We start from the raw sequence: 25,912 nt of genomic DNA on the forward strand, positions 1-25,912 counted from the left end.
TCACCTTTTGTAGTTGGAACTATCGTAAAAATAATGGAAACACAATTTTGTTTACGTAACTTATTAATATTTACAAAAAAATATAAAAACAAGTAAGGAAGTATGGTCGGTAATATAATACCCTACACTAAGTAAAAGAGCAAAAACATTTTTCTTTTAAAATTTCAATAATTTATATTTTTGAGTGATTTTCGGAAGTGGGCCTTATATGGGGGCTATGACCAATTATGGACCGATCATGAAATTAGGTCGTGTGATTTAAGTCTATATTAAAGTTAAGTATGTTGAATTTTGTGTGTGTACCAACATTTTTAAGCGATTTATGCACGTTAAAGTGATTTTCGGAAGCGGGTCTATATGGGAGCTATGACTAATTATGGACCGATCGTAACAAAATTTGGTGACATGAATTTTGTGTATATAAAACTTATTTGGAGCGGAATTTGTGGAGATACATACATAAATTAAAAATTTATGACCGATAAAGTCCAATTTCGGGAGGACATTTGTATGGGGGCTAGGTGAAATAATGGACCGATTTCAGCCAGTTTCAATAGACTTGGTCATTGAGCCGAAAAAATAATATGTACCAAATTTCATCCAAATATCTTCAAAATTGCGACCTGTACTCTGCGCACAAGGTTTACATGGACAGCCAGCCGACCAGACGGACGGACGGACATCGTTTAATCGACTCAGAAAGTGATTCTAAGTCGATCGGTATACTTTAAGGTGGGTGTTAGACTAAGACACTATGGTGGTGTAGGGTATAAAAATTTAAATAACTATCGAAAAAAAAAATTTTCTAAAAAATTCAAAAAACAACTGGAAAAAAAAATAAATTTTGTTTACCTAAAAATATTTAAAATTTTGAAGTATAATTTGGTGAAGGGTATATAAGATTCGGCACAGCCGAATATAGCACTCATACCTGTTTTTTGTTTGAATTGTTATGTTTTGTTTATTTTCTATGTTTTTGTACTTCTTATTAATAAAATACAGTAAAACTTCGATATAACGAATCTGAAGGGGATTGCAAAATACTTCGTTATAGCTACTTGTTCGTTATAAATACGTTTCAGAAAAACCTTGGTATAACGAAATTAGAAGATATACAAAAAAATTCGTTATAACTATAGTTTTTTATCCAAATTCTATTTACTCAAAAGTATTAATAATAATGAACTATTTAAGAACTAAATAAAAAATTAAACACTTAAATTTGTTTATTTCTTTATTATTTTATTAGATTTTAGTAAAATATTGTGTTATTGTAGTTTGTTTGCGAAAATTTCGTATGAAATCATCAATATTTTTTTCGACAGATGCTAAGCTATTGAATGTACTTAGCGGTGTAGAATCCTGTGCTTCCAGAAATGTTTGCAATTTTCCGACAATTATTTTTGCTTCTTTAGCGGATATAATAGTTTCGATTTCTTCAGTATCTTCTTCCCCCTGATCAGCATTATCTTGTTGTTTCGTTACACTAGTAATAATGTCATCATCGGTAAGGGACTCAGTAGAAGTAATATTGTCATCGAAATTCACAAAATCATCAAACTGTTCTGTTAAATTTAACTGGTTTTTGAGAATAAGCCATTCTTCGCTATCTTGAATGCAAACATTTTCTGTAATCAAAATATTTGGACGCTCGACAAATCCACAAGTCGCAAAACAATTAAAGATTGTTGATTTTTGGACACTTTCCCATGCCTTATGAGCCATTCTTATTCCTTGTAAAACATTTATAGAGCTTTTGCGCCCTTCTTGCAGATCGTTGATTAAAATGTTGACCACCTCTTTGCGATAAAATTGCTTAAAATTCTTTATTATTCCCAGATCTAGAGGTTGTAGTTTCGATGTTGCGTTTGGTGGTAAAAATTGCAATTTAATGGATTTAAGTGATGGAAAATTTTTATTAGCCGTGCAGTTATCGACAAACAATAAGACTTTACGATTGGCTTCAGTCATGTCGTTGTCAAATTTTTTTAAGTAATCCAACCATATTTCGCTTGTCATCCAAGCTTTTTTATTAGCAGTGTAGTCAACTGGTAAACTTTTTACGTTTTTAAGACATCTTGGATTAGCCGATTTTCCGATTACAAGCAATTTTCTCTTTTCAGAGCCTGTACTGTTAACAGTAAATAGAACAGATAATCTTTCTTTACTGTGTTTTCCACCGTGGCATTTCTCCGATTTGAACGCCATTGTTCGATCTGGTGCGCATTTAAAAAATAATCCAGTTTCGTCTGCGTTAAAAATATTGTGCGGTTCATATTCTGCCAACAAACTTGGTAACAATGTTTTCCAATCAGAACAAACTTGATCACTTACACTGGCACTTTCTCCACTCACTTTTCGAAATCCGATATCATGGCGTTTTTTAAAATTGTCAAGCCAACCGTTACTAGCTTTAAAATCTTTGTGTCCCAAAAGACCTGCAAACTCTTCTGCTTTGGTTTTTATCGTAAGTCCTCCTAAAGGAATGTTTTGGATTCGACATTGTGTAAACCATTTAGATACACATTGCTCAACGTCTTCATATTCAGCAAGCCGCATTCTTTTGCACTTTAAAGATTTATTGTTACAAATAATCTCTCGATTTTTTAAAATTGTAGAAAGAGTACTCGGCGCTATATTAAATTGTTTAGCAATTTCTTGCTTAGATTTTTCACCACGATCAACGGCATCAATTATAGAAATCTTTTCACCTATAGAAATTGATTTACGCTTTAATGAACTCATTTTGACAAGAATCAAAACAAAACTGACTAGTTTTGTGACGTATTAGGTAGGTGTCCACTTTCAGCACACTTTGATAACGGGACTTTGCTTAAAATTGTGTTTTGCTTTTGTCTGACTTCGTTATACAGAGGCAGTTGCAAACATATTTAGACTTCATTGTTTTTGTAACGGGACTCAGTTTACTTTAAATTTGATTTTGCTTCGTTATATAGAGGCTTTTGAACGAATACTTCGCTATATAGAGGTTTTTTGGCTCAGAATTTCTTCGTTATAACTATAGTGCATTTTTGCATGAAAAACTTTGCAATAAAGAGGTTTTTTCAAGGGACTCAGAAATCAATTCGTTATATTGAGTTTTTCGTTATAAAGAGGTTCGTTATATCGAAGTTTTACTGTACTTAAATAAGAACGCAAAATTCATGGTTTTATTTTCAGTTTAAAATTTAAATAGAAATTATTCGGTTAATCGAATAATTTAAAATTAACCGATTAAATCTAAGCCCCGACTAATTATTTGCTCGATTAACCGATTTATTGAATACCCTATTAGGCAGTTCATGGTTTGTTAAGAACAGCCTGCAATAACATTGATTGCAAAAATGTGTTACAACCTTTAATCTTATAATCCTAATCCTTATAATCGTTTTCACTATTGACCTGTATTTTAGTTTCATGAATCGTGCCTTTATTGATTGGGATAACGTAAAAAGAGTTCTCTCCTATTAATGAGATCAGGCTCAGAACCAGTGAATTTTAATTATTTTCTCTCAAGTAAATAGGGGGTGGTTTTGTAGAGGTAATTTTATTTACTGGTTCATCTGTTTCACATTCCAAAATAGAAAAACGATTTTCATTGTTTAGTCTAGCAGGTTCACTATCCTTATATAATTTAGCCAAGGGTGCCGCTTTCGAAGACTTGGGACTTCGTGCCCGTTTTAATACTGTAACATACCGGTCCATTCCAACCTGTATTTGGGATTTATTATCATTATTTAATGGTTGACTAATCTCGGGTATAGCGCCGCTTAATGGGTTAATTTTATTTGTAGTCAGTGTGGTGGATTTCGTTTCTGAAGCTGATATTGCTAGCATACTTTCAGGCGTAAATAAAGTATTTGTATTTTTTGGTAACTCCAGATTAACAGCTGTTGGGTTTTTTTGTTTGACAATCATTAGTTGTTGACAATGCGGGGGAACAAGAACGAGCACGGTTAACAGGCTTGGCGGTTAAAAACAAGCTGTCATCTATTCTTCTGTTTGTTTTGTTTATATTTTTTTCATCTGCATTAACTGTTACGTATGCATTTCTGCTGTTTACACTCAACCTTCGCTCACTGTTTTCGTTTAAGAGACTCATTTAAGAGTAGTTGTAAATAATTTAGTTAACACTATTGATCTTTATTTAATGTTAATGTACAAAAAAGGTTCAAAAAAGAAATAAAGAATATTCTTTACTTATTTGTCTTTTAGTTTATGTTTTGATTTTTTTTTTATTTAATATTATTAAAATATAAGCGCCCTTTCGCGTTAATAAAAAACAGGTGTAATTTATATTTATTCCCGATAAAAACATTAGGATAACGAATTAACTCGGAGTAAAAAAATAGAACACGTCCAATCTCTATCACAGTCGGCATGACAATCTATATTATATATATATTAACCTTAATAAATATTTAAAACAAATCGATATTAAAATGAAATTACGCACAGATCAGTAATTTTTATCCACAAATCATACTACTGGATTTTGTGAATATCGGTCCATATTTAACCATAGCTCCCATATAAGGTCCACTCCCGAAAATCACTAAAATCCTCATAAATTTCTTACAAATATAGTTATTAGGTTGAAATTCGAAACAAATTTGTTCAATATATACAAAAATCGATGTATCAAATTTTACGATGATAGATCCAATAATTGGTTATAGCTCCCATATAAGTCCAACAACCCAATATTTTGAATTTTGTCTAAATATATTTGTATAGCCTTTTTATACCCTCCACCACCATAAGTGAGGTGTATATATAAGTTTGTCATTCCGTGTGTAACATTGAGAAATATTCATCTGGGACCCAACAAAGTATATATATTATTGATCCATATGAAATTCTAAGTCAATTGACCTATGTCCGTCTGTCCGTCTGTCTGTCCGTCTGTCTGTCTGTCTGTGTAAAACACGCTCACGTCGAAAATAGACAAAGAAAATTGGTAAACTTGCAAGAAAAATGTTTTTTGTTCTCCTAAGCAGTTTGGTATTGAAAATCAGCAAAATCGGTTCAGTGGAACCAGAGTTATGAACAAAATGTGAGACGACCGATCACTAATTTGTATCCAAGAATCGTACTACAAGATTTTTAAAATATTGTACCATAATTAACCATATCTCCCATATAATGTCTTTTGATAATGGCGTTGTTTATATAAAATTGTACAAAAATAGCTCTCAAATACTTAGGTCCATAATAGGTCATAGCCTCCATATATTGAACCAAAATAGTACACCGATCAGTAATTTTTAAAATCATACTACTGAATTTTGTGAATATTGGTCCATATTTCGCAACAACTCCAATATAAATACATAAAAATCACGTTAAAATATTTTATGACAATCGACTCATAATAGGTCATAGCTACCATATAAGTCCCACAACCCAATAGCTTTAAATTTGCCTAAATATATTTGTATACTCTCCACCACCATAAGTGGTGAATGAGGGTATATATAAGTTTGTCATTCCGTGTGTAACATTGAGAAGTATTCATCTGAGACCCAACAAAGTATGTATATTATTGTTCCTTATGAAATTCTAAGTCGATTGAGCTATGTCCGCCTGTCTCTCCGTCTGTCTATGTAAAACACGCTCACGGTCAAAATAGCCATCGAAAGTTGGTAAACTTGCAAGAAAAATGGTTATTGTTCTCTTAAGCAGTTTGGTATTGAAAATCAGCAAAATCGGTTCAGTGGATCCAGAGTTATGAACCAAAATCTAAGACAACCTAAAAAAAAATTGATAATTTTAAAATTGTTTTTGTTATTTGTGCAAATATATTGCAGATAATACCACAAAATTTTACACGCGTTATTTTTATGTTAAAAGGACTAACTCTGGTAAAAATTATAAGAATCGGTTCATGATTTCTCCTAGCCCCCATACAAATTTCTTCCCGAAATATGGTTCTATGGTCTGTAAATTACTACCAAATTGCAGTATCCACACAAAATTCAGGAAAAATAATATTCGTGCATAAAAAAATCACAACACCAAATTATTTGTGGATCGGCCCATATTTTACCATAGCCCCCATATAAAGTTCACTTCCGAAAATCACTTAACCCATTAAAAACCAAGACCATTTAAAATGAAACATTTTTAAATTCATTTATTTATTTAAATTAAAATACGGTCAAAGAACATAGAAAATTACAAAAAAAATTAAAAAAAATTTTAGGAAACGTGTTTTTGAGGCTGTACCTAAATGGGTACAATGGCGTAAAGTGTATGCTATTTCTATAATGTGTGAATATTTTTAAAACATTACTTTTTCAACACAACGCAATATCGCATTGTTCAGACAACCATCTTATTCTGTTATGACATTCACCCCATCGTAGGGGATTTTTTATCCTTTAAGGAAATTGGTTTCCAGGAGTAGTTGTGACACCAGAAGCCAGTGTAATTTGTATATGGGTCTCACCTTGTCAGTAGCATCTAAATTAGTGTATCAGCCAAATTAACAAAACGTTTTATTTCATTGAATCTGTTCCGTGATATAATTTCGGAAATTTTGGAGTGCGAGTATCCTCGTAGAGCACCCAATACATATCTTCTTTTGGCATAGAGCGAAATCCACTGTAAAGCAAAATACTCAAGAATATATTCAAATCTTCTGCGTTGAAGGATAAATTGTGTTTATTAGCTTGCGATGCATAAATGCAAGTCTGCTAAATGGTTAAACTAATAACCTTTTCCCATTCAAGTATGAAATAATATTGAACTCATTGTCCAAAAAAATAGTTTGAGACATTTGAACATCGCATGGTCTTATTATCCAAATAGAATTTGTTTTGCTTGATCTTGAGGGCATTATTTTCTGTCAGAACATCTCAAGTGGAACATCATCGTCGCTATCACTGTCACAATATACTTATATTTCACCTGGTACATGCGATCTCTAACAAAGTCGCCTTCATCTTCATCCATATTACAATCCGGATCTGATAAAATAATAGCTATCAAAATTGTGCTCATATTTTTCCAAAAAATCTAGTTTTTAAAACATTTGCATTAAAAACTTCACGTTTTGATGGTCTGAAATTCTATTTTAGCGTAAGAAAACTCTTAAAAAAAATAATACATATCAAGCCATTGTACCCAATTGGGTACACCGATTTTCCTAATCACACAACTTTGGCCCAAAAAATTATTTTTCTTATACATTTTTATAAAATGTACACAAAATCACTCTACTTCACAAAATTATAAAAAACTCTTGCTTTCGTAAAACTGTGTTTGCTCTCCGCAGCTCAATATTCCAAAAAATGATGTAGCATTATAAAAACAGGACAAAATATACCTTAAGGGTATTATTTTTTTAAAATTTTTATGTGTGATGTTTAAAAGCACAGTGTGTTGAATGCAAAATCACAAAAAAAGTTGTCAAATTTATCTTGGTAAAAAATTTATGAGTATTTGAATATAGCCTTTTTTCTGTACTCAAGCAGGTACAATGGCTGGGAATGGGTTAAATAAGCATAAATGTCTTATAAATATCGCTATTAAGTTGAAATTCGTCATAAATAGTCCCCATATATACCAAAATCGCTATACCTTATTATATGAAGATCGGCTGATAATTGGTAATAGGTCCCATATAAGGACCACTTCCGAAAAACACAATAACCTACATAAATATCTAAAAATATCAATATCAAAACAAAATTTCACACAAATCTCTAATTTATATTTAGAAATCATACAGCAGGATTTTATGAATATCGGTCCATATTTGACCATAGCTCCCATATAAGGTCCAATTCCGAAAATCTGTTAAGTACTCATAAATCTCTTATAAATACCTTTATCATTCTAAAATTCTACACAAATAATACTCATATACATAGAAATCACTGTATTTTACACAGATTGGACGATAATTGGTCATAGCTCCCCTATAAGGCCCATTTCCGAAAAATATATTAACCTTAATAAATATTTAAAAAAAATCGATATTAAAATGAAATTACGCACAGATCAGTAATTTTTATCCAGAAATCATACTACTGGATTTTGTGAATATCAGTAATTTTTATCCAGAAATCATACTACTGGATTTTGTGAATATCGGTCCTGTTGAGGAACCATTCCAATGAATGCAACATTCTTATTTAACATGAACTTTAATATATAAACTTTGTGCATTTGAACTTTAACTTGTAAAGCTTAAACTCTCATTTTATGTTATGATCATTTTCTTTTATTTTCAACCCTTATTGTTATGACAAATGAATGTTAAAATTAGTCGTCTTTTATGTTACAAACAATCAAGTTGATCACTTGCACACAAAACAAACAAACAAAAAATATACAGTCCTCTTACAAACACTTAAAATGATTGAATACTAAAATAATTAAGAAGTTGTTTTAATGGTTTCGGTTATTCGCCATATGTTTGGTCCTTCTCCCCAAATATCGGACTCAGTGACAATCGGGTGTATAAGTTAACGACACAAAAGTTGTTAACCTTTTTGTATTTGCAACGTCCGGTTATTTTGTTCCAAATATTAAAATTCAATTTATGCTGACACTATGTCTGCAATTAATTGAATTTTAAACAATAAAATAAAATTATTGATGATTAAGCAATTTTGATGACTATTGCATTTTTTCTTTAAGTTTAGTTTAAGAATTAAGTTTAGTTGTATTTTAACAGTAAAAGACTACAGATGTAACTTAAAAAAGAAAATCTAAATAAATAAAAATTTAACTGGCGCCCGAGCGAAAAAAATAAGGATACCTTTTAACGAGCAAATTGTTCCAAGTTCAACACAAGACCTCAAGAAGCTCATCGTTGGACACATACAACTAGCAAGTTATTCCAGCCGACCTAAAGTAGCTCACCGCTGGACACATCACCGCTGAATTGATCAAAACAGCAATTGTTACACTGGGTTCAGCAGAGGACCACGAGTAGGCAACAAAAGGGAATAATCCAAAACTGACAGTAGCAAGATGTGGGGTATCATCATTTTTATGTAAGTTATTATTTAAGAATATCTACTATTTAAGAAAATATTGAAAATAATATTTAAGCAAAGGCTTTAATAAGTGAAAATAAAATAATTTGAAGAAATAAATAAATAGTTACAAAAAGTGAATTAAATTAAGGAAAATTAAATACAAATAAATTATAGAAAAGTGGTAAAAAATAAAAATTATCAACAATATTGTGAAATAAATAAGAAGTGAATGACTATAACTAAATTAAGGAAAATTAAATGCAAATAAGTTTTAGAAAAGTAGTGAAAAAATAAAAATTATTAACAATATTACAAAGCTAGTTTAAAAATTTGGAATACAGGAAAATTTATTTTTAAAAATTTTTTTTTAAAGAAACTCTCTGTTTACTAACCAACACCTAATCACATAATCCTAATCATGGCAAATCCATCTAACCTAATAAGACCAGCCGTCCTTAACCAAGACCAAGCTCCTCAACAAATTAATCCACAAAATCAGCTTCAAATGAATGTTGCACTACAACAACAAATATCCACTTTAGTCGCAGAACAAGTTAGAACAACAATTCAATTGTTAAATAATTCAGGTGACGATTTACCTAACGGATCAGACATAGTAATAGATGAAAGACGTAGAAACAATCTAGGTGAATTAGATAAAATTCCTGATATCGTCCGGTGTTTGAGAGAATTTTCAGGTAATCCTGCGGAATTCAATTCTTGGAGAAAAAGTGTAGAAAGAGTCCTAGAAATTTACGATAATTCTATAGGCACTGCAAAATATTTCGGAATACTAAGTGTTATCCGTAACAAAATCATAGGCAATGCAGACGCAGCCCTAGAATCGTACAATACTCCTCTTAATTGGAAGAGTATTGTTAAGTGCTTAACTCTTCACTATGGGGACAAACGTGATTTAGGTACACTAGAGTACCAAATGTCTTCGTTAATTCAAGGCAAAAACTCTATACAAGGCTTTTATCAAGAAGTCTATACCCATCTGTCTTTAATACTTAATAAAATAGGATGCATACATATTACATACATACACAAACATATTGTAATGTACCTGAACGGAAATGAAATTCAAATGCTTTCAAAACAATACTGAATTGGAATCATGCTCAAGCGAGAAAATTTCTGTACGAGTTAAAATGTGAAACAAAAGGAAATCTCAAACACTTATTTCAAACAACAAAAACTCTAAGATATTCTAAACATGACTCACTAAAAGGGATTTAGGGATAGGACAGTGGTGTGGGGGGGTTCGGTCCTTTCCTAAATTCCTCAGCTTCATTACAAATTTTTATTATAGACTCCCTTTTTATTTAACTTCACGGTGTAAGGGCCTAAATGACTAGTCTAATTAATATTCTTCTATGCCCCAGTCTAGTCACAAACAAAACTATAAAATTACAAAGATGTCAGAAATAAAATATAATACTAAAGTAATCTCTCTTAGGTGTTATGAAGTGATAGGGCCTCATTACCCACGCCTACCTATGTTTCAAAGCCCAAACATTTTGTTTGAAACCCCATATTTTAATACTATCGAATAGTGTTACACTACATCCTTAATCATATCCAAAGAAAACACCCTTTAGAACTTCTTTTAACAATTCATGTTTACAAAACTAAATTTATTCATATTAATTTGAATTTGTAAAATTTACCAAAATTATTTAATTGGCTTATTCTATACATTATTTTTGATAAAGACAAAATATTTAATCCCGATCAACTATCATAACTATTATGAAATCTTAAACAAATTATTTATAAATAAAAAATATTACAATTCAGACGTAATTTAAATCACTAAGTTTTAATGGGTTAACGATATTTAGTTTAAATGTTTGGTGTTTGGCAAAATAAAAAAAAAAAAACAAATGACTATAAGAAAAGAAAGCAAGAATCAATAATATCAAAGAGAGATCAATGAAATGAGTACTGTTAAATTATCATTCGTTTACGTTTAGCTCTGTTAAGACAATAACATAATTATTTCTGAAAGGGGTTTATTTTAACATTATGTTAATTTAGAATTTTATCTGTAAACTATTAAAACTCTCTTAAACAAAGTAAATCATTATGTTATTGTATATTTAGCATAAGTAATTTACAATTTAACATTATATTTATATTTTAATTCCTCATCTCATTATGCTCTTAATTGTTTTTTTGCTTTCTTTAAGTAAATAGAAAATGCAAGAAATTATGTTTGATAAAAAAAATAAAGTTGTATCGAACTTACCGCATCATATGTTGATCTGGTGAAGGCCTCCAACAGGAACTAGATGATGTGTATATTGTTTAGAAAAGGTTCGCTAAATACATATATTCTTGCATTAGGGGGTTTTTGCCAAAGTGTTAGTATATATTCATGTAGTAATAATGTTTAGATAGTTTTATTAGTTTAGCTTTTCATAGATCAATTATTATTAGGTTAATTTATATACATATCTGTGATAATAATTTTAGGTTTTCATATAATCAAATAAACTCTGTGATATTAGTTTTAGATTATTAAATAAGTATTTTAGAAAAGTTTACTTATAAATTTAGTTAAAACATAATTATATATTTAGGTTATGATGCAAATGTATATGAATATATGGTTAATTATCAAAAATTTATATAGAAACAATTCAAAATTACCATATATTTATATCATTTTATACATTAAATTAAAATTTGATTATTTAAATGAGATTTTAAAAAGATTTTGTTAGATTTTTTTCAATAGCACATTTTTAGATTAGCATGTTAAAAATTTAGATATTTAGGTTAAGTTTTGAATAGGTTAGTCCAGGTTTTATGTGATATTACTGATTTTAAGTTAATAAATTTAGTTTTACGTGGTTTTAGATAAAGTGATAAGTAATTGTTAAGGTTTTAAACCGATTTTATAGTGTTAGGTAATTATGCAAGTAGTTTTAAATGATTGGCAAAATTTTGGCAAGACAAGTTAATATGATATCGGATTATCTGTGAAGAATCGTTGAAGTAGGAGTTGGTGATTATAAAATTTGAACAGCATATGGTCTCATGGTCCCATCATGTTGGACGGAGGAGTCTATGTTGATTACTAGCTACAAAGACCAAACGATTTGTAGCTGAGTTTTTAATCAGGTAATCTGGCCTCGTGGTTTCAGAGTTAGGTGCGTAGAGGCTTATAGTTGAGGTTGTAGAATACTCTATGCACGTGATTTGGGCCAGATCTTGGCAAATATAAGGCATTAAGTTATACCACAAAATTAGCCAAATGCGTAAATATTCTGTAATTTTCAAATAATGCCACTTAATTTTATTCTAACACACTCGAATATGTAAAATTATCTGTAATTTTCTTAATCTCGTAAAAATCTAATAGATTTAAGCTCCAATTAAGTGCAATTTTCTAAAAAGTTGATACCACGTTTTATAAGTTTGTTAATTTCATTTATTAAAAATCACTTTGGTATGTATAAGGTAATGTTACGTTTTCCAATATCAAAAGCAAAAAGAACGCTCGAGATTTAATTTTGTTACCATGAAACCTACTTTTGCGTTTTACCATTTACCTATACATTCTCATGTAATAGACAAATCTTAACGAAAGTGTTGTAATTTAACGTAAGGCTAACATTTTACACATAGTGTTGCTATTTTTTGGACCACTTATAGGGTTTCCAAATTCTATCGTTTGTTATTATTCGAATAATTTTTTTATATTTACATCATTCATGTATAAATTATAGAATTATTCTTCGTACATCATCAGAGGACAATAAAAAAAACATTTAGTTTTATTATCTTGTATTCCTGGGTAAAATCATGTTCATAAAAATGTTGCTTTTTCGAAATATTTTGCCAGTTCCTTTAGTTTTGGATTAAGAAAATAAAATGTTTTCCAAAATTCCATAACTTAACAGATAAACATAACAATTATGTGTTTTATTAAAGTATTTATTAGCAAAATTAATCGAATCATTATACTGCCAAAATGATAAACTCCATTTAGTTCAGACATGCACCAATACTATTTACTACGATTTCATTCACAAAAACAAAATTACAACTATGTAAAATTTGATGTAAATAAGAGAGTATAATAAAAAGTAAATAAGAAAGACAAGAACAATCGTGATCAAATTTCATTGATTAACATTTCCAAAAATATAAATGAAACTACAAATCATATACAACTTAAATGATAAGAGTTTATAAGAGTTTATAAAAGTGTACTGAAGGTAAGTGGTAATATACTATGTGGAATTTCTGAGAATTAATTGTGTCTCTTTATTATTATTCACATTTTAGCATTTGGGGTAAACATTATGCATGGATATTATCTCTGAAGCGACCGAGCAGTAACAACATCTTATGCGAATTCTAATATTAACCCTTTAAGGAGCGTTTCGTTAATTTAAATTGTTGCTTGTGAATAAGAAACAATATTGATATATTAAAATAAACAAATTTACCATTTGTAAAAATATCAATATTATACATTATACATAAAATAATAATAAATGAAGTGAACAAAAGCATAGTGTTCGGATTGTATGCAAAATTCAAAACAACAAAATAGAGAAAAAAATATTAATGCATCGAAAACGACCATTACAATATCGCGATAAAGCCCTTGACACTTTCATAAGGGGTCTCAACGGAGACTTACCTAAATTATTGGGAATTCGCGAACCATCAGATTTACCACAAGCATTGCACTTATGCTTGAAGTTAGAAAATCAAAACTATAGAGCAGAATACGCCTTAAATCACCATAATATCAAACCACAAAAACAATTACCACCACCCCCACCAAGAAGAAATAGTAATTTAAATAGAGTACCATTTTACCCTGAACTTACCCTATCACAGCCTAATAACGCAAGGCAATGGAATACATTTCAATATCAGAATAATCAAAGGTCATATCAACCACCTTCTTTTAACCAACAACATTCTTTTAGCCAACATTTCTAATTACACAATCAGCCTCGACAACACTTCCAACACCCCCAACCACAAAATCCATATTTTCATAAAAATTTCATACCACCAAAACCTATAGCTCCAAAACCACAACGACCCGAACCAATGGACATCGATAATTCTATTCAGTCCAAAAATATTAATTATCAAAATAGACCTCGTCAAACGAACCAATTTTATAGCAAAAGGCCTACACCACCATCTCTAAACACCCCAATGCCACATAGTAAATTACAAAGAAACTTTCACATAGGAGTCAATGAAGAACTTCCTTCTAATGATATGTCATATAACCAAAACGACAATTTTAATAGTCACGAAAATGATTACCAACAAGTAATTCAAGAAGAAAGTCTTCAAGATTACATACAAGACTATTATCAACAAGAAAGCGAACAGGGAAATACCCACGCAGAAGATCTATCAGATATTCATTTTTTAGGTTAGCCCACTCTTCACTTCCATATTTTAAATGTAAAACAGAGAATGGCCAAATATTGAAAATATTAATTGAAACAGGCTCTAATAAAAATTACATTCAGCCTTCTCTGGTAACCAAAACAATTCTAAATGAAAAACCCTTGTTTGCGAATTCTATATCCGGCAACATAAAAATTACACACCACACATTAGTAAATCTCTTTAACATTCCAAACCATAAAATAAAATTTTATATTTTGCCGTCGTTGAAATCTTTCCATGGCATTCTTGGTCATGATAGCTTAGAAGAACTTAATGCAATAATCCATATAAAAGAACAGTCCATGTTAATAGACAATGTGAAGAGAATTAAAATTTATCAGCACGCTTCCCAAGCAATAAATAAAATTGAACTTAGAACCAACCACTTAAGCAAAACCCAAATATCAAAACTAGAAGAAACAATTCACACGTATCCGAATTTGTTTACTGAACCTAACCATAAATTAACCTACACCTCTCGAGTTCAAGGAGAGATTAGAACAACTACTGATTCACCAGTTTATTCGAAATCTTATCCCTACCCTATGGCACTAAAAAGTGAAATAGAAAAACAAATAACTGAGCTTCTGAATGATGGAATAATTCGACCATCAAAGTCACCATATAATGCACCCGTTTGGATCGTCCCAAAAAAAATGGATGCATCGGGAGAAAGAAAGTATAGAATGGTGATAGATTACAGAAAATTAAACTCAGTCACTGTGCCAGATCGTTATCCAATTCCAGAAATAAATGAAGTCTTATCAAACCTGGGAGAAAATAAATACTTTTCTGTTATAGATTTAAAAAGTGGTTTCCACCTGATCCCACTCAAAGAAAGTGATTTTGAAAAAACAGCATTTTCCATTAATAATGGAAAATTTGAATTTGTCCGACTTCCTTTCGGATTAAGGAATTCGCCTTTTCCAACGCACTCTAGATGACGTTCTAAGAGAGCACATAGGACAAATTTGTTATGTCTATATAGATGACATAATTATATTTGGTAAGAATGAAGAAGATCACTTTCAAAATTTAAATAAAATCTTCCAAACATTAGAGTCTGCAAATTTCAAAGTTCAACTCGATAAATGTGAATTTGCGAAACAAGAAATAGAATTTTTAGGATTTATCGTAGGAATAAATGGTATCAAAACCAACCCAGATAAAGTAAAAGCTATAACTAACATACCACCCAGGACCTTAATGGATTTAAGGAGTTTCCTCGGTATGTCAGGCTATTACCGTCGTTTTATAAAAGACTATGCAAAACTGGCTAAACCCCTGACATCCCTTTTAAGAGGGGAAAATGGACGCGTATCTAAGAACGCATCCAAAAATAAAAATATATTTCTAAATCAAGATGCAAAGGACTCCTTTCAAAAAATAAAAAATTCATTGACCTCAGAGGATATTATTCTTTCACATCCGAATTTTGAAAAAGACTTCGATTTAACAACAGATGCTTCCGAATACGCAATTGGTGCAGTCTTATCACAAGATGGCAAACCAATAACATTTCTTTCAAGAACATTAAATAAGACAGAAGAACATTACGCCACAAATGAAAAAGAAATGTTGGCAATAATTTGGGCACTTACCACATTAAGAAACTATTTGTATGGGTCAAGGAAAATAAATATTTTCACAGACCATCAACCGCTGACTTTCGCTCTTAGCAGCAAAAATACAAACAGCAAAATGAAAAGATGGAAAGCCATCTTGGAAGAGTATAATTATGAATTAAAATACCAACCAGGCAAAACCAATGTAGTTGCTGATCCATTATCTAGACCCCCACAAATAAATTCCATGACAGCAACTCAACATAGTTCTGAAAGCTCTTCGCATAATTTAATACCAGCTATAGAATGTCCCATAAATGCTTTTAAAAATCAAATTTACATACTGGTGGACGACCAGGAAAAATATGTGTTTGAAATCCCTTTTCCAACATATCACAGGCATGTTATAAAACAACCCCATTATACGAAAAAGGACTTAATATCAGTACTAAGGAAATACTTGAACCCAAGTGTGATTAACGGACTTTTCACAAGCGAACCAATTATGGGAATTATACAAGAATTTTACCCTGAACACTTTAAAAACTTTAAAGTCAGATTTACCCAAAGCCAAGTAAAGGATATAACAAATGAAAATGAACAGGAAGAAATTATAATATCAGAACATAAAAGAGCACATCGGAATGGAAGAGAGAATAAAGAACAAATTAAACAAAAATATTATTTTCCCAAAATGACAGTAAAAACCAATAAAATAGCGAAAGCCTGTAAAATTTGTAAGGAACAGAAATATGATCGGCATCCAAATAAACCTAGTTTAGAAGTCACACCAATTCCAAAAAATCCAGGAGAGATAATTCATGTCGACATCTACTCGACCGAAAAAAATCTGGTTCTTACAGCTATTGACAAATTTTCGAAATACGCACAAGCTAAAATTCTAAAATCAAGAGCAATAGAAGATATAAAAGAACCTCTTAGAGAATTAATTTTAGCATTCGGTGTCCCTAATTCAATAGTAATAGATAATGAAAAATCCCTAAATTGTGCTACAATAAAATTTTTGCTTCAAAATCAATTCGGAATAAATATTTATACTACACCTCCATATTGCAGTTCTGTTAATGGACAAGTAGAAAGGTTCCATTCTACTCTCTCGGAAATTATGAGATGTTTAAAAACAGAAAAACTTCACACCTCATTTCATGACTTACTTACAAAATCAATTTACGAATATAACTCCTCAATTCACTCTACTACTAGGAAAAAGCCAATAGAAATATTTTTTGGTAGGAAGATTCCAAAGAAATAGAAGATGAAAGAAAAGAAATTACTAATAGATTAAAAGAAAAGCAAGAACAAGATTTAGAGCATCATAACAAAGATAGAGATAAAATTAAAAACTATTCTTTAGGTGAAAAGATCTATGTTAAAATGAACAAAAGATTAGGATCAAAACTGTCCCCTAGTTACAGAGAAGAAATAGTAAAAGAAAATAGAGGTACTACGATTTTAACTAATTCAGGAAAAATAGTGCATAAAAGCAATATTAAAAGGTAAATTATTTTACAGGATCCAGCTAATCTGCATTCAGGCGGAGATCGAAATAGTTGACTATTCATCCTCCCATATAATTACTATCGATAAGGGAACAGCTAAAATACAACAAGGAACATTCACAATAATTCACGTAATAAAAATTAAAGAGTATGAAGCATTCATAAACAACGTGCAAACATTCATTGACCAAAACATCCATAAAACCCATAACAAATGTCCTCTCCTTATCCATGAATTAACACAAACTGCTAACATCCTAGAAGACCTTACCCCTACCCCTAAAGGCGACAGAGAAGATCCATAGACGCCATTGGAACGGTGTGGAAATACATAGCAGGAAGTCCTGATCATAACGACTTCCAAATATTACCTAGTAATATTGTTGACCTAAATAAAAATAATAATAAGCAAGTATTCATTAATGAAGCATTTAATAAAAGATTAAATAGTTTATCTGACATTGTTAAAACAATGTCAAATCAAATAAAAAAAGATGTATATCTAGAAAAAGAAATTGTAATTAATTTACAAAATAAAATAAGATTAGTTAAGGAAGAATTAGTAAACATTGAACGCGCCATTCTATGGGCAAGAATAAATATTGTAAATCCACTTTTATTAAGTAAAAAAGAAATTAAAGTTGCAATGAAAACATTAATAGAAGAAAATATTAATTTTTCAAGCCCAGAAGAGGCATTAGAATTTTCAAAGGTATCAATAATAAATAATTATAAAAAAGAAATATTTTATTTAGTCAAAATTCCATTAACAAAAAATGAAAATTATAAAAACTTAATTTTAAGACCAATAAAAAAGAAAGATAAAATAATACATTTAGAGTCTAAGGAAATATTATTTAATAAAAACGAAATGTTTGGTATAAAAGAGAAATGTAAAAACTATAATAATTTAACTATTTGTGAAGAAAAAGAGATATTTAATATAACGGATACTGATTGTATTCCTAAACTTATTAATAATTTGAATTCATCTTGTATCTTAAGTAATAGTCATCAAATTCCTTTAATCGAGGAAATAGATTCGGGAATAATTATTTTAAATGACTATAATGGGTCAATTTTTGAAAACGGAAAAGAATATAATATTTCGGGAATATTTTTAATTAAATTTCATAACACAACTATTAAAGTTGCAAATAGAACATTTAGCAACTGGCAAGCTTCACCCTTGCAAACCGTGCCAGCTATGATGCAACCCACTCCTTTTGAAAAAAGTAGAATTAACCTTTTGTCTCTAGAGATACTTAGCCAACTCCAAATAAATAATACAGACATTATCACAACTGTGAGAAAACGTCTTATAATTGGAGAATGGACAATCTCTGGAATGTTTTTAATTATTGTTTTTTTTAATTATTTTCCTACGGATCTGTACCAAAACGGTAGAGAAAACTATTGTATGGGAACCTCAAGTGCCTACAGTAGATAAACCATTTGAAGCTCCCTTGGACACGATTTTCAATAATCTATCGGTTCCCGTGAATGAACAATTAGTTTCGGTACGTATATTACATTCGGGTGGTCCTCTGCACATTGTAAGAACATTCATTTCGTTAAAAGAAAACAACAACAAGAACATTTAGTGCGAAAAACAATAAACACAAACGACAACAGTGAAAAATAATACACGGAAGTGCAACAACAAGTGAAAGCAATAAAAAGTGTAACGTACAGGCATGAATACATGTATCATTCGTAGCAACATAAAGTGTGTGTGTGTACTTTGAATTGGCTTAACACAAATACAAAAATCAATCATGACCTACCGTGTTTAGGTGTTCTAACATCCCAGCGGGAAAAAGATGCAGTAAAGAGGCCTTCCTAAATGCCTCATTTTGCAGACACAAGGACTTGCAAAATCATTTTGCCGCATTGCAAAATCATTTCAATTTTACACGGCGTGTCATTGCGAGCCAAGGCCTTGCATACTCGCTGCTGTTAGAGGGCTGAGAGAAGGCCTACTTATGATGGGCTGTTGGCAGCCAACAAGCTCACTTGTTATTAGAAGGGGATTCATAGGGCTTCTTGAACACCTTCTAAGAGCAGGCAGGGTGGAATGAGTATCGGATCTTTTAGAATGTGTAAGTATGCCTTTTAGAAGGCCTACAAATTGAAGTCCTATCATTTTTTCCCGCTGGGATAGATTTTGAAAAATTAACGTTCATTTCATTTGTTTGTAAAGCTCTTTTATGTTATGGTGTTACATTGTATGTTCATAACATGAACAAGGAATAAAAGTGTATTTGAAACTTGTGCGCGTGTGTGTGTTACTCAGTCAACTGAGTGTTGACTTTGCTTGGAATTTATTTTGGTTGTTATATACATACATACATACAAGAGAAAGATAGAAAGCGAAAGCTTTAAATTCGGTTGGTGGTTATATTCATACATGTGAAAGAGAATATATAAAAAGAAAAACAAATACAAAATTCATTGGAAGTAGTGCGCGTGTGTTTTGTTAAGGTAAATACACACAAGAACAAGTAAAGACAATTCGTTGTCATACGTAATAGTGTTATTGTAAAAGTGTCGGTTATTTTTTGGACAATAAAGTTCGGTCATTAACATAAACATTGCTACAAGCGAAGAACTACACGCGACAACACAATAACTATTATCGACATATACTATTGGAATATTAGCTGGATAGATTTATGAAATCTCAACATAATTGAAGATACGTAACGGATAAAATCTGTAAGTACAAATTTTAATTTACAATTTTTTGAAAAATGGCAACAATGAAATCTATGCAATCGAAATGCCGGGTGGAAAAGGATGCGATTACTCGGGCATACACATGTGTCCAGAATCCTCCTGAGGAATTATTTGGTGAGCAAATTCAATCCCGTTTAACTCGTTTGGAATGCGCTTGGAGGGAATTTATTGGAATTACTGGGGAATTGTATAATTTTGAAGGTGAGGAAGGGTATGTAGATCCTGAACGGGATATGTTAGAATATGAGTAAAAATACATGCACAGCCATGCCATACTCAATCGAATGTTGAAATCATTTAGTCCTCATGAATCGACCCCTGAACCTCACAATGAAATGTTTTCACGTTTGGCTGTACAACATTCTAATTTGTTACAGAGACTTGACTCACCGAATACTTCTCGACATGCGAATGAAGATTTACCGAAATTAAGAATAGAACAATTTACTGGCAGTTACAAGGACTGGCCAGCATTTAAGGATTTGTTTATTAGTGCGATCGATTCTAAGGCAAACCTATCTAATATTCAGAAATTCCATTATTTGAAGTCTCTATTGAAAAATGATGCTGCGAATATTATAAAGCATATGCAAATTTCGGAATTAGCCTATAGTACAGCATGGGATCGGCTCAAGGAACGTTTTGATCGACCTCGTCATATAGTAAATTCATATATTGAAACTTTAATGGGCCTCTCTTCAATAAAGGTGGAGAATGCTGTAAATTTACGAAAGATCTCCGATATCTCAAATGAGGTTATAAGAGGGTTAGATGCAGTAAACTACAACGAACGTGATCATTGGTTGATATCTTACAGAATAAGATTGATTCTGAATCTCGTCGCAAATGGATTGAGAATTCTCGAGATGACCCTAAGCCTACAATAGCTAAATTTTTAAAATTTTTAGATCAATGCTGCGAAGAATTGGAACTTGGAAATAACATTGCTACTAAATCGACTGGTTTTAAGCGAAGCTCATCTACGGCGTTAGTTTCAACAAAATTGTGCTGATTGCGGTTCTGATTCTCATCACACATTCAAATGTCTACATTTCTTGTCATTGGCAAAAGATCAACGTCGTATACTCGTTAAGGAAAAATCTCTTTGTTTTAATTGTCTTCGTAGGGGACACACTGCCTACAATTGCAAATCTCAACAAAAATGCCGTTCTTGCCAACGGAATCATCATACTTTCTTACATTTTACTCAAGATACTCCGATACAGCAGGCACATGTTGTTGTCTCGTCGGAACAATCCGCACATGGAAACGTTTTGCCTGAACCTGAGGGTTCTCAGCCGGTATCATTGAATACTGTCGTATCTCAATCTAGCACTACATTATTTTTGAAGAGGGACTTGATACATATTTTACCTTCGGCATTAGTTGATGTTCGTAATCACAAAAGCGATTTCATGATTTGTCGTATTTTGCTAGATACTGCGTCAGAATTGTCGTATATATCCGAAGATTGTATGAAACGTTTGGGCTTGCCACGCAATTGCTCAAAAATCGCACTTTCTGGTATCTCAGCAGTCAAGGCTGAATCAACGCACGGTCACAGTAATCTGCAAATGTTTCCAGAAATTCACAACATAGTATTGATGCTCAGGTCCACATTCTAGGTCGGATAACCTCATCACTCCCCGGAAGTACTATCACGAATTACGATCGTAGAAGACTGGAAGCAGTTCGTCTTGCTGACCCATCATTTTACCGTTCAAATCCTATTGATATTTTATTGGGAGCAGACTATGTTTGGGATGTCATGACTCAGGAAAAATTGTTGGATGACAAAGGTAGAACAATAGCTGTTTCTACTATTTTTGGTTGGGTGGTTACATCTGTGAACTCATCGCCTCAACAGCAAACAAGATCATCATTACTCACATTAGTAGACATCGATAGATCGATCCAATCCTTTTGGGAAATTGAGGAGGCAGTAAGTGTGGGAAAACGGGATGATGAATCCGCATTTGTTGAACAACATTTTCAAGAGACCCATGGTAGACACACTGATGGACGCTACATTGTCGACACATACAAATGTGCGCTTATGAGGTTTAATGCCACTGAACCTAGACTATCTAGAGATCCACAATTGTATGAAAACTACACTAAGTTTATGAGGGAATACCACAGTTTGGGACATATGTGTGAACTTTCACCGGAGGAGATAGATGTCGAAGATGGCCGTCTATTTTATTTACCACATCATCCAATTGTTGGTTCCAAACTACTGGTTGTATTTGATGGCTCATTTCAAGATGCTAATGACAGGTTACATATTGGCCCATCAATTCAACGGAATCTGTTCGCTGTCTGTTTCGTTTTCGGTTACATAAGTTTGTTTTCTCTGCAGATATCATAAAGATGTTTCTCCAAATTTGGTTGGCTGAAAAACACCGGGATTATCAACGAATTCTGCTTTTAAAAAGCTTTTCTTCTCCTTTCACCACCTTTTCTTCTACACTCTATCCCTCTATTCGCATATTAATTGCCTGAGTGTTACTTCTCTTTTTTTAAAAAAAAAAAAAAATTAAACACTTTCAATTGTGTACCGTCACATACGGTACAGCTTCTGCACCATACCTATCCGTACGAGTGTTGGAACAATTAGCAAAAAATTACCAAGAATCTTATCCTAATGCGTCAAAAATCTTACTCAAAGACTTCTACGTCGACGACGTAATTACGGGTGCTTCAACACAAGAAGAACTTATGCTAAAACGTGAAGAACTCATTGACTTATTTTCGCAAGCCGGACTCGAGTTAAGCAAATGGGTATCGAATTTTGGAATTATTGGCCCACATGTCAAAGATGAAAGAAATTTTTTACGTGAAGATGAAGATGACTCAACAAAGGTTCTTGGTATATTGGAGCTCAACGGAAGACACCATTCTATATGGAGTAAATTTATAGGAATCTCAACATGCTACGAAAAGAAGAGTTATCTCTGACGTCGCTCGAATTCGACCCACTTCGCTTAGTTTCTCCTGTCGTCATAAAATTCTAAATTTTATTTCAGGAATTGTGGTTACTAAATCTTGACTGGGATGAACCACTACCTCCAAATTTGGCAAAACTGTGGATCAAGTATAGGAATGATCTACAAAATCTCACGAAATTGAAGTTACTTCGATACGTACCTAATTCGAACTCAAGCATGCAACTGCATGGATTTAGCGATGCCTCGATTAAGGCTTATGCTGCGGTTGTCTACTGCAGAATGGAGGATGAAAAAGGAAATATTTACGACAACATAATAGCATCGAAAACTCGTGTAGCACCACTAAAGCAAATATCCCTTTCTAGATTAGAGTTATGCGGAGCATTGCTACTTACTCGATTAATGAAATTAATAATTTCATCATTGGCTCTTCAACAAATGGAAATCAATGCATGGTGCGACTCTACAGTTGTATTATCATGGTTATCTCTGCAACCAACGAATCTCAAAACCTTTGTAGGAAATCGCACGTCCGAAATATTGGAAACACTACCTCGAAATGTTTGGAGACACGTCAACACTAAGGAAAACCCTGCGGACTGTGCCTTTCGTGGTTTAATGGTTGACCAACTGCTTGAACATGACCTCTGGTGGAAAGGTCCATCTTTTTTGAGGAACAAGGAACGAATCACTTCTTTGGAAGGTTTACAACCCACATTTAATAATCTCGAAGTACTAGATGAAGTGAAACCTACGGTAGAAGACATCGTAGCCAATATAGCTACTACTACTATACATCCTTTGGAAATTATACTTCAAGATGTTTCACACTGGTATAAACTCATACGTATAGCAGCTTATGTGAAACGTTTTATCAACCTGCGTATACACAAGATCAAAATTCCTGCTGAATATCTAACATACGACGAAATTAAGGAGGGAAAAATTATTTGTCTCAGAATGGCTTAATATAGTTTCTCAGCTGAGAAGAAAAGTGTGCTGGGTGAACGAAATATAGACAACAAATCAAAACTGATTCAACTCTCACCATTCATCGATGATGATGGATTAATAAGAGTCGGTGGAAGAATTTCGAACTCTGAACTTTCTTCTGAAGTTCAACACCCTATTATTCTTCCAAAGGAACACAAGATCACGAAACTAATACTAAAAGAGGAACATATAAGGAATTTGCATCCTGGCATATCTGCACTATTTGTAATTGTTCGACAACATTATTGTATTTTTGGAGCCAGGAACCTAATTCGAGATCTAACACACAAATACTTGAAATGCTTTCGACAAGCTCAACATGTAACACAACAACGAATGGCTGATCTACCTAAGGTACGTGTAAGACAAGCCTTTCCGTTTCAAAACACTGGATGTGACTATGCCGGTCCCTTTACCTTGAAGATACATCACGGAAGGAACTCGAAAACCTCTAAACGTTACATATGCCTTTTCGTTTGTATGGTGACATCAGCCATACATTTGGAATTGGCAACTGATTTAAGTACGGAATGTTTTTTGGCCGCTCTTCGTCGCTTCATGGCACGTCGTGATAAATGCTCAACCATCTATAGCGACAACGGCAAAAACTTTGTCGGCGCAAAACGTAAGCTGAATGAAATGTATCAACAACTTCAGGCTGACAATCACAACAAGATCATCACTGAGGCTTTAGCGAAGGATGATATCAAATGGATTTTCATCCCACCCTATTCTCCACATTGGGGTGGTATTTGGGAGTCAGGTGTGCGTTCGGTGAAACTGCACTTACGCCGCGTTATTGGCTCAACTATACTGACGTTCGAACAGATGAATACGCTTCTCGCTCAAGTGGAGGCTGTCATCAACTCTAGACCACTGGGGTCCGCCCCAGACACGGATACTAATTATTTGTCTCCTTCTCATTTTTTAATAGGCAGGCCGACTACTTTGGTACCTGATGGTAATTTAACTGAAATAGAATCAAATCGTCTTGACTATTGGCAACACGTACAATGTATGTGCCAAGGGTTTTGGCGAAGATGGAGTAGGGAATATTTGAACTCACTTCAGCAACGTCCCAAATGGACAAATACTCAACCTAATATTTCGATGGATGATATTGTCCTCATAAAGGCGGATAACACTCCCCTCTCAACTTGGATCACTAGTCGTGTTATTGAGAACTTTCCTGGTAGCGATGGTTTAACAAGGGCAGTGCGGCTTAAGACCTCTCATGGAACAATGACAAGATTGTCAAACTTCCCATATGCTGAAACGCTGTTTCAGGGCCGCCCGGGATGTTGAGGAACCATTCCAATGAATGCAACATTCTTATTTAACATGAACTTTAATATATACACTTTGTGCATTTGAACTTTAACTTGTAAAGCTTACACTCTCATTTTATGTTATGATCATTTTCTATTATTTTCAACCATTATTGTTATGACAAATGAATGTTAAAATTAGTCGTCTTTTATGTTACAAACAATCAAGTTGATCACTTGCACACAAAACAAACAAACAAAAAATATACAGTCCTCTTACAAACACTTAAAATTAAAATAAATATGGAAATAAAGCGTGTATATAATTGAATACTAAAATAATTAAGAAGTTGTTTTAATGGTTTCGGTTATTCACCACTCCCTCATAAATTTCTTACAAATATAGTTATCAGGTTGAAATTCGAAACAAATTTGTTCAAT

At 32.3% G+C, this 25,912-nt stretch overlaps 2 protein-coding genes across 2 annotated transcripts; one reads left to right on the forward strand and one right to left on the reverse strand.

Annotated features, from left to right (window-relative positions):
• Positions 1-1,245: 1,245 nt before the first annotated feature.
• LOC135950565 (tigger transposable element-derived protein 6-like) lies at positions 1,246-2,208 on the reverse strand. Its single transcript, XM_065500101.1, has one exon. It carries the CDS (start codon positions 2,206-2,208, stop codon positions 1,246-1,248), a length of 963 nt encoding a protein of 320 aa, XP_065356173.1.
• Positions 2,209-24,539: 22,331 nt separating this feature from the next.
• LOC135950566 (uncharacterized) lies at positions 24,540-25,508 on the forward strand. The gene has a single exon (XM_065500102.1). The coding sequence runs from the start codon at positions 24,540-24,542 to the stop codon at positions 25,506-25,508; it is 969 nt and encodes a 322-aa protein (XP_065356174.1).
• Positions 25,509-25,912: the final 404 nt, after the last annotated feature.

This window comes from Calliphora vicina, chromosome 2 (assembly GCF_958450345.1).
Source record: "Calliphora vicina chromosome 2, idCalVici1.1, whole genome shotgun sequence".
Classification (NCBI taxonomy): domain Eukaryota; kingdom Metazoa; phylum Arthropoda; class Insecta; order Diptera; family Calliphoridae; genus Calliphora; species Calliphora vicina.

What these genes read in the sequence shown, in the direction of transcription:
- LOC135950565 (XM_065500101.1), bottom strand. Translation starts at nt 2,208, where the DNA reads ATGGCGTTCAAATCGGAGAAATGCCACGGTGGAAAACACAGTAAAGAA.
- LOC135950566 (XM_065500102.1), top strand. Translation starts at nt 24,540, where the DNA reads ATGGCTGATCTACCTAAGGTACGTGTAAGACAAGCCTTTCCGTTTCAA.